General features: G+C 52.6%; 1 protein-coding gene across 1 annotated transcript; it reads left to right on the forward strand.

The window, feature by feature from the left end:
* Positions 1–117: 117 nt before the first annotated feature.
* Positions 118–12,584, forward strand: PDAP1 (PDGFA associated protein 1). The gene is made up of 6 exons (XM_075565041.1): positions 118–267; positions 6,074–6,165; positions 7,502–7,609; positions 9,289–9,410; positions 11,021–11,172; positions 11,894–12,584. The coding sequence occupies exons 1-6, from the start codon at positions 255–257 to the stop codon at positions 11,950–11,952; spliced, it is 546 nt and encodes a 181-aa protein (XP_075421156.1). The 5' UTR covers positions 118–254; the 3' UTR covers positions 11,953–12,584.
* The last annotated feature ends 73 nt before the right edge of the window (positions 12,585–12,657 follow it).

Here is a 12,657-nt window from a genome sequence, read left to right on the forward strand (position 1 = left end):
TAAGCAAGGACACGTATTGTCCCTGGAAAAGTGACTGAAGGCACTGTGGGCCCGACAGCGCACGAGCGCTCCTGATTCAGGCGACACGCGGGGCAGTCTCTAGCTGAGGGCCTCTCTGAGGACCCCGTTCCTCGCCGCGGCGGCGGCGGCGGCGGCGCGCCGAGAGCGCTTGGCCGGGCGGAAGAGTCGAGCCGGAGGAATTTCCGGTTCCGGTGTCAGTTCGAGGCGCCGCCGCAGCAGCCGCCGGAGCCGCGATGCCTAAAGGAGGTGAGGGGCGGGCGCGCGTGGTCTGAGGACCTCGGGGGAGCCGCCCGGGCCCCACTCCTGTTGTCCCCTCAGCCCTCTGGCACCTCGGAGGGTGGCGCAGAGGGCGGGCGTTTGTGCCGGCTGAAGGCCAGGGCGGGGCCTCGACGCCCAATTGTCCCGGTGGTGATACCGAGAGCCGCAGTGGCACGGAGCCACTTCGCGGGTGGGAGAGAACTCATCGGCGCATGTTCTCCCCGACGTGGAAGGATCCGGAGCGCGTTTCTCCAAGTCGGGGAGGTGTAGGGGGGACGGGACGGGACGGGACGAGACGACTCTCAGGTTTCCTCCCACCTCGAGGCTCGGGGAGGACTGAGTCACCGCGTCTGTGATCGCCCTCCTGCCTCGCTCGTAAAACGTGGGCCGAGCCGCAACCGTATGCGCTTTTGCGGGATGCTCTTGGGCCCGGCCAACTCCACGTGTGTCTTGGACCAGTCGCTGAGCCCTTCTGGGCAGTAGGGGGATCCCCCACAGCACATCTGGCCATCGCCAGGGTACCAACGTGGCCCCTCACTGCCTATGTTTGGAACGGAGCCGTGGGGCATCTGTTGTGTACGCTCCTCTGTCCCCTGAGACTCAGCCCGTGTTCGAATCCCAGCGGGGTTACTGGCCCACTTGGCGGGGTGCGGAGGGAAGGTGGTCTTGAATGCAGCTCGTTTTCTTCCTCAGAAACACTGGGTTCATGATTAGGCTGCGTTCAAAGTGGGTGGGTGTCTGCAAATGATCGTGGGTGCCCAGCTGGCTGCTGGTGGGGAGCAGATGTTTGCTGTTTCGTGGCAGCTCAGGTGTCAGCTTGGTGAAAAGGCTCTGGGCATGCTCGGTCCAGGAACATCTACCTGGGCCTTTCTCACACATCCAGATGGGTCTCTGGCACTGCTCCCAGGGACATGGAGGCTTACGGCTCCAGCTCCCCATTGAACCCAGATTACTATTTAATGGGTAATTTGGGCAGAGACTGGGAAGTGCCATTGCAAACATTATAATAGGAATCCCTGGCTAGATGGATGCTTTGGTCTTTTGGCTTGTAAAAAGCTTTGTGTTTTCTTAGATATTGTCATGGTGACCCTATATGAAGGAGTAGAACTGCCCCCGGAAGCGTTTTTTGGGTAGATGGCCAGCCCTAGAGTCATTGGCTAGGTTTGAATCACCAGCCTTTGGGTTCATAGTGACCCTCAAAAACGTTATAAAGAAGCCTACAATTCACCAAACACCTCGGGCTGATCGTTTCCATTGTGCTAACAGGGCAGCGTTTGTAGAAAGCTTGCAGAACCGCTGGGGATGATCCTCATCACACAACCTGGCAGCAAGAGGGGAGCCCACAGGAACCAGCTTTGAAGAGTTCTAATTGCCAGGGACCGTGAAGAGGGGCAGTGAGGGTTTTGGTGTTCTAGGCTCTGAATTTGCGCTCTCACAATAGGACTTCCACTAGCATAGACTGACACGCCCCTGGGAGGCCAGGTAGTCATTAAAAATGGGTGCTGTGGTCTGCAGTAGTCCAATTAGGGCTCTGCAGCTGCTCTCAAAGGCAGGAGAAGCCAGTGTCTCCACTACTGTCCCTGGAGGCTCCAGCAGCCAAGGCCATCTAATTACAGATTTTGGCACTGGGAACAGGAGCCCTAGTAATGTAGTGAATTATGAGTTGGGCTGCTAACTGCAAGGTCAGCAGTTCCAAACTACCAGCTACTCTGCTGGAGAAAGATGAGGTTTTCTACTTGTCAAAAGAGGTTTCAGACATCTACGGGTGCTGTTCTACTCTGTCCTATAAATCAAAAATCGACCTAGTGGCAGTGACTGGTTTGGTATTTGGTTCTGCTCTGGGGAGGAACTCCCTGGAATCAGCAGTGCCTCAGTGTCCAGAAGAGAGCCTGTGAGGGTGTGAGGTCACGGTTCCTCCAGCATCCTTTGGGGCCCAAAAAGAGCATACCGCCCTACTCAAGTAGGTTAGGCTATAGCTTCCAGTCAGTTTTTTAATGTTTAGACCAGTATTTCCCAAAATGAGTGATACCACCGCTGGGGGGCGCTGGACTGCTGGGGAAGGAAGTGCTGCAGAAACAGATACTGCCTATACTCTCACCCTGGATAATGGACTATAGTGTAAAAGTTTTTTATTGCTAAGGGGCACTGGGTAATTATTTTCAGAAGAGGAGTCGGTAGGCAAAATAAGTTCGGGAACCTCTGGTTAGAGGTAGTTCTGGCTGCCATCTCATCATCCCCTGGGACCTGGTGACCCCACACACAGTAGAAGGAAACTACCTGGTCTTGTGCAATGTCCAGGATCAAACCACTATGATCTGTAGGGCTTTCACTGGCTGATTTTTGAAGCAGCTCGTCAGCCCTTCCTGTCTAGTCTGCCTTAATCTGGAAGCACCACTAAAACCTGTTGAGCATCGTAGCAGCGGGCAAGCCTCCATGGATAAATGGGTGCTTGCCGCACATGGCCCCGGCCAGGAATTCCACCTCTCACTGCCTTCCGGTTGATTACAACTCATAGCAGAACTATAGAACAAAGTAGAATTGCCTGTGTTACATTTCATGACACCTACAGCGGATCAGTTATGGGGCCAGTGATGTACCCACCCCTACCCCATTCATTAGAAAAACAATCATTAAAAATGATGCTTAATCTTCATGGTGCTTATCCAATGCCAGGCACTGTACCATCAACTATACCCAAATTAACTAGTCTGTTGGCATGACAGCCCTGAGAGGGAGAGGTCCAAGTGGGAAGCTGAGAGCTGAGAGGTTAAGAACTTTGCCTGAGACTGCAAAGCTAGTAAGTAGCAGAGCAGAGCAGGGCTTTATGCCCCTCTGCCTTGATCTCAGTCTCTGACCTGTAAGGCAGGCAGGGGCATCAGTGGTTCCTGCACCCTGTGTTGGATTCAGAATGTGCCCATGACCTGGACAGAGAAAGCATGGCACTAGTATTGACTGCATCAGCACCCATTCTCTTAGGATTTTGCTGACCAGCGCTGTGCTCCACTCCACTCCCTCCCCATTACTGGGAGACACAACAGAGATAAATAGCTTGTTGAAAGGCAGACTGACACAGACTTTGCGCTTCATCTCCCTGCAAGACATTCCTGTTGGCAAGCCACATGGAGCTGTGTTATTGGCAGCCAGAGTCGTGGAGCTGGAGGAACCTTGTGGAGACCCCACGCCAGCTTTAAGATACTTCCACCACCACTGGATACACAAGACTTTCCACCCACTGGCCTGTGATCTTCCTGCACTCAGTGCCATTGCATGTGCTGCGTGCGTCTGAAGAGGAATTTATAGACCAGTGTTAGATACATGGGCTAATAATTGTACTTAGGGACTTGAACTAGACTGGGATGGCATGTTTTCTTAATATACAATTACCATACTCTTTTGTATAAAGCTCTCTCTTGTACATATGTGAGTGCCCATGAATTTGTTTCTCTAATTAACTCCGTCTAACACTCTATGGTATCTTGGGACTGGGGTACTAGAGAAACAAATTGTGAAGATGGAGAGTAGATACTTGTGTGATTTCTACCTCATGGTAGTTTTTCTTTGGGTAGCCAGAGGTCAGATATGGCAATGCAGTTTACTGGGTTGTTTTCTGGAAAGAATATAGGAAGTTAAAATTTTGATTATTTTCTTTGGTTGTTATCTTTGGTTATTCCCGTTTGAAATGGTGAAAATGAGTGTGACTAATGTATATTTTGGGCCCAAAGCATGAAATCGTCCCTTGAACATTTTCTCTGAGACCATGCTGCTTAGTCAAAATGGCTAACAGAAAATGTAGTCAGAGGCCTGAGCCCATATTTTGTATCAGTAGAATAGATAATGATTAAGATAGGTAGATAAGGATTGTACTTAACTGCCTTAAGAATTGAGTTTAGGATCTGCTTCTACTTTGTTTATACTGATTTCTTCTGCTTATTGTTGATGTAGTGATTGATAAAAGTGATTATTGGGAAATATGAAAATAGAGAGCTTATAAGCCCACTTGTCTTCAGACATTAAAATTGGAACTTTAAATGGGTTTAGGACACGCCTGCAAAGAAGCCTCTGAAAAGCATAAGCCCCACCCAAAGTCTTGAGTGCCTAACACGTTCCAAGGTGAAGAGTCTTGCCTTGGGGGCTGTTAACAGATTGAGGGGTGTGTGGGAGGAGCTCTTTGGATTTCTGAATTTTGAACTAGTGATTTGTACTTGAGACTGGAAAATTGTGGAGCCATGAAGAAACCAATCATTTTCAGGACTGAGTGTTAAAGGGTGCATGTGGTCAGGCTGAAATGTTGCTAGGTGACCATGTGGATCCACTTCACTTGTTGAGTGTAAATGAGAGAAACAGCAATAAAGAGACGGGTTGAGTCTGGCCACTGACACCCATGGACCTGGTTCACAGGGACTAGAGAAGAGAGTGGGTTGATTAGTCCGAAGTTCATGACCTAGCCCAAGAGGGCTAGAGTTGTTGAGAATTTGTGATGGGCACCATGGTCTAAAGGCAGGGCAGCCTGTGGGCATCCTATGGAGGCTATGTGAGGCAGCCCACATTGAGTTGACCAGAACACGGCCAGATAAAGAGAAGATCCTTGAGTCTGAACTGGTGCATGTTGCTGCTGACTTTATGGATTGCCTATCCAGATTCGACTTTGCTTAGGGATGCCGACTTCACAAGGTTCCTCCTGGGATGAAGATTCTTCAAATCAGAGAATATGATTGTCTCCTGAGAACTCTGGGTTAATATAAATGGGCAGTATAGAAATTGGATACCCAAGATGGAATAGATGGAGGCATGAAGTGGCTGGCTTACAAACTTTTATAAGTGAGGGAATATCTTCATAGGAATATGTTATAGGTATTTACATAAGCATAGAATGCTTTTGTTCACTTACAGAATGTGATGTTTAAATAAGGGTGGCACATTTTAAAAATTATATGCATTTTAGTTTTATCCTGTTAGATATAGATGTGATTGTATTATGCTTGTTTGAACGTTATATATATATATATATATATATATATATATATAGCTAAAGAGTTGTGGGAAAGTGTCAGGTTGGCAAGGGGTGGTCTGTGGTAGTTAGATAATCTGGTGTCAATTTGAGACTATTAAGAGTGAAGGGGTGGAGTTCAGCCTGTCAATCAGATTGCAGTTTGACGACTTCATTTGGAGGTGCAACAAAGATAAATAGCTTGCTAGAGGCCAGACTGACACAGATTCTCTCTGCTTCATCTCCCTGCAAGACATTTCTGTCCACAAGCCACAGGGAGATAAGTTGATGGCAACCCAAGCCTTGGAGCTAGAGGAGCCACGTAGAGACTCAACTAGCACTGAGAGGCTTCCACTGCCACTGGATCCACATGACCTCCCACCCACTGGCCTGTGATCTTCCTGCACTCAGTGCCATTGCATGTGCTGCGTGAATCTCAAGAAGAATTTGTTGACTGGTGTCAGACACATGGACTAATATCGGACTTAGGGACTTGGACTGAACTGGGGTTTTCTTAATATACAATTACTTTTTTATATAAAGTTCTTTTATACACATATGAGTGTGTGAATTGTTTCTCTAGTTAACCCAGACTGACACACCCGTGTTCTCCCTTCAGGCCCTATTTGTGGGTCTGTGCGACACAGACACTTTGGTCGTACGTCAGGGCTGTCGTCCTTTGTGTTGTATCCTTTTGTACATGGGGGTAGTATTGGGAAGGGGAGGTAAGGAGAGTGACCCCCATAGACCACTGTCTTCTGGAGGTCATAGGAGCTGCCCCCTCCTAAACTGCTGATTCTTCTGCAGGGAGAAAAGGTGGCCATAAAGGCCGGGCAAGGCAGTACACAAGCCCTGAGGAGATCGACGCTCAGCTCCAGGCCGAGAAGCAGAAGGCCAGGGTGAGTCCATGACTGTCCGTACCCCACCAATGGCCCAGGGTGGCTCTACCTCTGGCTCCCAGAAGGCCAGGCAAGGACCATCCATCTTTGGGTCAGGGAACCCAGAACCTCTAGCAGCAGGTCAGGAGCTATCCTCTGATTGTATTAATTACAAAGAAGCATGTCACTGGGCTAATGTAGGTATTCCTAATACTCTGTTCCAACCATTTTCAGGGCACAGGATGCACAGAAATGGCATGATAGAGGTGTCTGACCACTAGCTTCCTAAGGAGGCATGAGAGTCAAGGCCAGCAGCTCAAGGCTAATTCCTCTGAGAGGAAGGTCAGACATGCCTTCTTCCCCCATGACCCTTTTTGCATTTCCAAGACCAGACACTCGATTTCTCTGAGTTCCGTAGTTTGTTGCCATGGCCACACAAAAGTCACAGTGTACTTAGGATTATGACGTCAGTTAGGGAAGTAAGAGTACAATTCAAGGTCAGGAATCACCCAGGATACAGTTCTGTGGCCAAGACAGCTTCTCAGCAGTGCCCACAGGCAGGCCCCTTCCTGGCCCTTAGCCTGTCGCTTGGCTCAGCCGGTGTCTGCCCTGCATAGGCAAATGTTGCAACGCTCTTCAGCTCCACTGCGAAGGGCCCGGAGTCACCCTACTCGGCCAGTGAGCCTCCTGCCTGGAGGTACTCAGCTCTGCGGTTAGGCAAACCTGGCTAATAAGTGAACCCCATTCCGCCAGCACATTTTCAGCTCAAAGTTAATCTCCTCACTTTGCTCCGTGGGTCCTGAGTTGGGGGACATAGTTCCATCCTGTGCCCGGGGGTACTCCACTTTCTTGCTGAGTGGGCTGATACCCATTATTTGTGTGGTCGGGGTCCATGACTGCCTGGGTAAGGGCCAGCTGTGTGGCAGAATGCTTATGCCCCAGACACCCAGAGAAAGAAGAGGCCACATCTGCTTGGTGGTTGGGAGGGCCTTAAGGAGAAGGAGAGAGGGGAGGCTTCTGGGGGAGGCAAGGAAGGTGGAGGGAAAGGGCCCGTCACAGGTGTACATGAGGGCAGGTGGGGGTGGGAAGGAGGGCTCATCAAGGAAGCTGGTGCAACTTGGCACCTAGATTCCAGGATGGGAATGGGCAGGGCACAGGAGGAGGTTGAGTTCTGCCATCCTTGGTCGTGGACCGGCTGGCTGTGTCCAGTGCTGGACGCTGAGCCTGGGGATGAGCCACCTCAGCCCTAATCTGATCCCAGCCTTCCACAGTCTAAGTGTGACAGTCGGGGAGGGGTCACAGTCTCGCCGGTTTGTTTTGCATTTTTGATTCTGCAGGTTGTGCATTTCTGAAACAGGAAGAAGAGGAACAAGAAGAGAGTGGAGATGGAGCTGCTGGTGACCCCAAAAAAGAGAAGAAATCTCTGGACTCGGACGAGAGTGAGGATGACGATGATGACTACCAGGTACCAAGACTTTGTCCATGGATGTCTCTAAGGATGTGGTTTCACCAGGCATGACAAGGTCCTTGCTCCTAACAAATGGCCAGTAAACTTTCCGTAGTGTTCTGCGGGAGCTGGGCTGTGATGTGCTTGGAGAAACGCTGGTGGCGTGGGGCGAGGAGGTGCCGTTTAAGCTTTGACCTGAAAGGCAAGGAAGGGGACAGCGGGGCTTGGGAGAGTGGGCAGGCCTGTGCCCTAGTGGGTGAAGAGGAGAGTAATGCAGTACAGGAAAAGAGGTGGGTGAGGCCATTCCCGCAGGTGAAGGGAGAGGGAGAGCCTGGTTTTCATGTAATGTTTGCTTAAATAATACTTTGTTTCCAGTGAAGGTTTATACAGCTGTGTAGGTTCCTGTTCAGCAGTTTCTACACAAGCTGGTCAGCAGTGGTTACAGACTTGTTCTGTGAAAAATGGGCATCAGAGTACACAGGGAACCTATGTGCAAGGGGGCACCCACATAAAACATGAGTTCTTGGTGGGACAGTAGGGTCCACGTGTCACAGGGTGTGTGAGTTCTTGTTCTTCTGTTTCATGACCAGGTTTCCCTGCCCCTCTACATTTTCATCTGTTTTAAAGTCACAATTGACCAGTGATTTGAAAAAAGGTCGTCATTTAGGCTTCTCTGTGACGAGTGGCAGGCAGGGTGTACTGGCCTGAGCAGACAGGGCTTTAGTGGCTGCCACAAGGGAGACGGCCGTGGCAGTGGAGGTGAGCGGACAGGTCCAAGCCATATTTTAGGGGTAGGCTTGTTGGGGTTTCCTGGGAAAGGTGTGGGGTTTAGTAGAAGAGGAATTGGGAGGGGGGTGGACAGGGCCAGGTTTGTAGCACTGACTGGTTGCCATAGAGGTGGGAGCACAGAGCTGGGTGCCCCGCTGAGTGTAGAGTGGTCATGTTCACAGGCCTGTGTGGGAGTGTCTCCTTGGATGGACCCTACACTTTGAACAAGCGTGCTAACCTCAAGAAAGTGTGGTCTTGCTCTCTCCTGAACTCCCCTGAGGAGGTGGGCGATACTACCTTCAGGTTCTTGAATCTCTGGAAACCCACGTAGGCTATGAGATTGGACGGCTCCCTCTAGCCCAGATGTTCTCATCCTGTGGGTCAAAGGACCCTTTCACAGGAGTCGCCCAATTTGTAACAGTAGCAAAATGACAGTGATGAAGTAGCAAAGAAAATAATTTTATGGTTTGGGGGTCACCGCACGAGGAACTGTGTATTAAAGGGTCGTGGCATTAGGAAGATAGTTGAGAACCACTGCTCTAGCCACTTCCTCTGCTCCCATCAGCCAACGTGGGTGGGGTTGGGATGGGCCGTGAGGGCACACACCCTTGGCCTGGCCTGCCCTGGCATCCAGAGTGTGCTTGGCTGCAGGCAGAAGCAGGCACAGGGTTTGGGTGGGGGTGGGGGGGTGCCCTAGTCTGAGCTTGTGAACCTGACTTGGGTTCCCCTTAGGCAGGCTAGGCATTTCTGAACCACCTCTACCCTCTGACTCGGATCCTAGGTCCCCCTCATACAGTGTGCACTTGGAGTCCCAGTACCTCCTGAGTGCTGGCCCACAGGCAGGGAGCGGAAGTGGGGCTGGGGAGTAGCCTGGGGGAGGGCCTCTGCAAGACCTAACCTCCAACGGCAGCATCTCGCCCCCGTCCTAGCAAAAGCGGAAAGGCGTCGAAGGGCTCATCGACATCGAGAACCCCAACCGGGTGGCACAGACAACCAAGAAAGTCACGCAGCTGGATCTGGATGGGCCCAAGGAGCTTTCTAGGAGAGAACGGTAACTTGGGGGTTCGGCCCTCTGCCCAGGACCTTGTTGTGGGGCCTGCTTGTCCCATCCCCACTACTCTGAGGAGCTTCCTTCCCCAGCAGAACGTGAGCCTGAGCATTGCTCTTGGCCCAGCTGCTCCCTTCCTAAGCAGCCTGCCGCAGCCTGGGATGATTGGTCTTGACTAGCAGCCCCCTGCACTTTGTGGCCACAGGGACAGGGCTCTGTGAGACCTCTTGAGTCCATGTGAAGGCAGGGCTGATGTCTAGCCACTGCTTATGTGAGGCTGAGGCCGAGAATTGAGCGCTGCCCGAGGTCTGTTCCCCAACATGCAGTGTCCTGACCTCTTGACCTGGGCCCTTGGGTGATTGTCGGTGTGGGTCCCTGAGAAGAGCAGCCAGCTTCCCCTTCTTTCTTTGCGGACTGCTAGGATTTACCCCACATCCCAGCTGGGCTGCTGTGGTACCCAGGGTTGTCTGGAGAGCTGTCTACAGACCTTCTGGTAGCTTCCCTCTTGGGCTGAAACTCAGCCTAGACTGGTGCTGGCCTTCCCCACACAGAAGGATTTAGTTGGCCGCTGCCGGGGACACATCACTACCCTGAGGGCGTCTTATTGTCCTCCCCAGTGAGGAGTGGTCCTTTGTACCTTCAGGCAGCTGGGTGTGGAGCTCTGGGGGCCTGGCTCAGTGGTACCCAACTCTGGACACCCCCCACCCCATTAGTGAGTCTTCTGGGCAGGTGGGTGCTGTCTTATCTATGGCACTCTCAAGATGACATTTGCCCCTCCCATGCTTTGGTGACAGGGGTCTCTTCTCCCAGCCAGACTCAAGAGCCTGGTTTCTTGTTCTGCCTAATAAGTCCCTAGAGGCATTGTGTGGCTAGCTTCCTCCTGCCCCCTTCCCCACAGCCTTGGCATCTCCGAGTCTAGGTAGTGGGCCTTCTAGCCTTATACCCCGTAGGTCATCCTCACCCAGGATTCCACTTCTCTCACCCCAGTGGCCAGTGGTTTGATCACCAACAGAATCACCCTGGCCAAGTCCAGCTTTTGTCTGTCCCCTATTCCCCCTCACTCCCTGCCCCTGTCAAGAGGCAGCCTTTGGGCTGTCTGAGCTGCTCCAGCTGATAAAGGGTCTCGAAGACTGCTTAATCTTTCTCCTGCAGAACTGCTGCTGGGACAGGTCCCTTGAGCTGCAATTGGGTGTCTTATTTTTCGCCTTGTGTGTGGCCTGGGGCTGCTTACTCCTCCCTCCTTCCCTGTGGCCTTCATCTTTTTGGAATCACCCTGGATACAGCTCACTGTCTTGGTCCTAGTCAGGAAGACTGAGTGGTGTCCCACTAGCCAGAGCCTGTCCTCAAATAGGCTGGGGCTCTGAAAGCCGTCACAGGGTCCAGCTCCATATCCTCTGCACACACCATGTGCCCCTCAGAACCCCTCCTCTTAGGCATGACGGCTAGCAGGGCTGGGCTTGCCACTGCTTGTTGGGGGGGCAGCACAGGAGCCAGGGCCCCTCCATACATTGGCACTAAGCTTGAGTCCTTGACCTTTTCCCTGGCTCCTATGCCCCACCCCGAGACATGGCAAAGCTGTTCCCCACAACATTGTCCATCTCCCCAACCCCCAGAGAAGAGATTGAGAAGCAGAAAGCAAAAGAGCGTTACATGAAGATGCACATGGCAGGGAAGACGGAGCAGGCCAAGGCCGACCTGGCCCGGCTGGCCATCATCCGGAAGCAGCGTGAGGAGGCGGCCCGGAAAAAGGAGGAAGAGCGGAAAGGTAGGTCTCGTGTTGTTTTACTCCTTCTCTGGTGGCTTGTTACCTTAGACAGATGTTTGACTTCCCCATGTCCAGGGGGTACGCTTTCCCTGTGGGCCAGGGGAGGGGACAGGGCATCCTTTCCACACTTAGAGCTGGGAACCCTGGGAGCTCCTGCTTGCCTGCCTCCTCCTATCGCCGGGGTGGCAGGACACTGAGCCCCAGAAACAGCTCTGTTGCTGTCCACCTGGAGGTGTTGGACCTCCATTAGTGTGGCCTCACTGGCCCCAGCAGGAGAGGATGTCACATGTGGTGCGCTTCAGAGGATAGAGCCCCAGGGAGAGGTTGGGACGATGGGGTTGTGCCAAGGAGGGGCAAAGAAGAAATGCTTTTTGTCCAGTGGCTAGGGCGGAGGGGGCATGTGGACAAAGCCACAGTTGGGAGATCTGTGTTCTTGTTCCTTGTGCCCGCTGAGGCGGCTGTTGGCAAACTTAGCAGACTAAGGGGGTCCTGGTGGTGCAGTGTTTAAGTGCTTAGCTGCCTGCCTTTCCTTGGCAGACAGATGTAGTCATCTGCTCTCATCAAGATTGGAGCCAGCTTTGGAACCCCTTATAGGGCGGTTTACTCCGTCCTACAGGGCCTTTGAATGTCAGGGTGGACTTGATCCACTGCAGGCGGTGCCGTGGTTCTGAGAGGCTGCTGTTAACTCTCCTCTCCTCTCCTCCCCCCCCTCCCCCCGCAGCGAAAGACGACGCGACTTTGTCGGGAAAACGAATGCAGTCGCTGTCCCTCAACAAGTAAAGGTGGCTGTGGGGAGAGGAGATCCGGGGCCAGCCCGCAGCCAGGACCTCGTTGTGCGCCCTGCCCTGTGCCCCGGCGCCACCACTGCAGCCCCTCACGGCTAGGAGTCCCCAGTGGACGGGGCCTCTTCTTCATCTTGGCACAGAAATCGTTTAGGGGGATGGTGGGGGGGCTGGGCGGGATCGGCTGCTATCTTCGTGACAAAGATGCAGGGAAGCATTGCTATGTAGCCATTGGAATGTTTTTGCTGTTTGGGGAGTTCAGAGCCTGGGGGAGGGGGTCACGGCGAGGTGGGGTCCGAGGAGTTTTTATTCCTGGGTAGATTGCATGGGAGGCGGCTGTGCGTAGGGCACTCCTACCAGTTTGAGACAGTCAACCCCAGACTGCCGCCTGGTGCTTGCTCACAGGAAGGGGCTGTCCTCTGAGGCCTGAGGGTCCTGGCTCCTCCCTGGCCAGTGTTCCAACAGGCCTTTCCCCTGCCCTGCCTTGCCCCTTGCCCACCGACCAGGATCCACTTTTAACCTGACCCCTCCATCATTTCAAGGAATTTGTTTACTGTGTGTCACCCAGATGAGACAAGCTCCGAAAATCCAACTTGTGTATCTGGCCGATTAAACTTGGCATTATCTTAACTCTCGCCACGTTTGTTGTTGGGCCCTGCAGGGGCTGCAGCCGCTCTCACACAGGGTCCCCTTCTTGAGCGTC

This window comes from Tenrec ecaudatus, chromosome 12 (genome assembly GCF_050624435.1).
Source record: "Tenrec ecaudatus isolate mTenEca1 chromosome 12, mTenEca1.hap1, whole genome shotgun sequence".
NCBI lineage: Eukaryota > Metazoa > Chordata > Mammalia > Afrosoricida > Tenrecidae > Tenrec > Tenrec ecaudatus.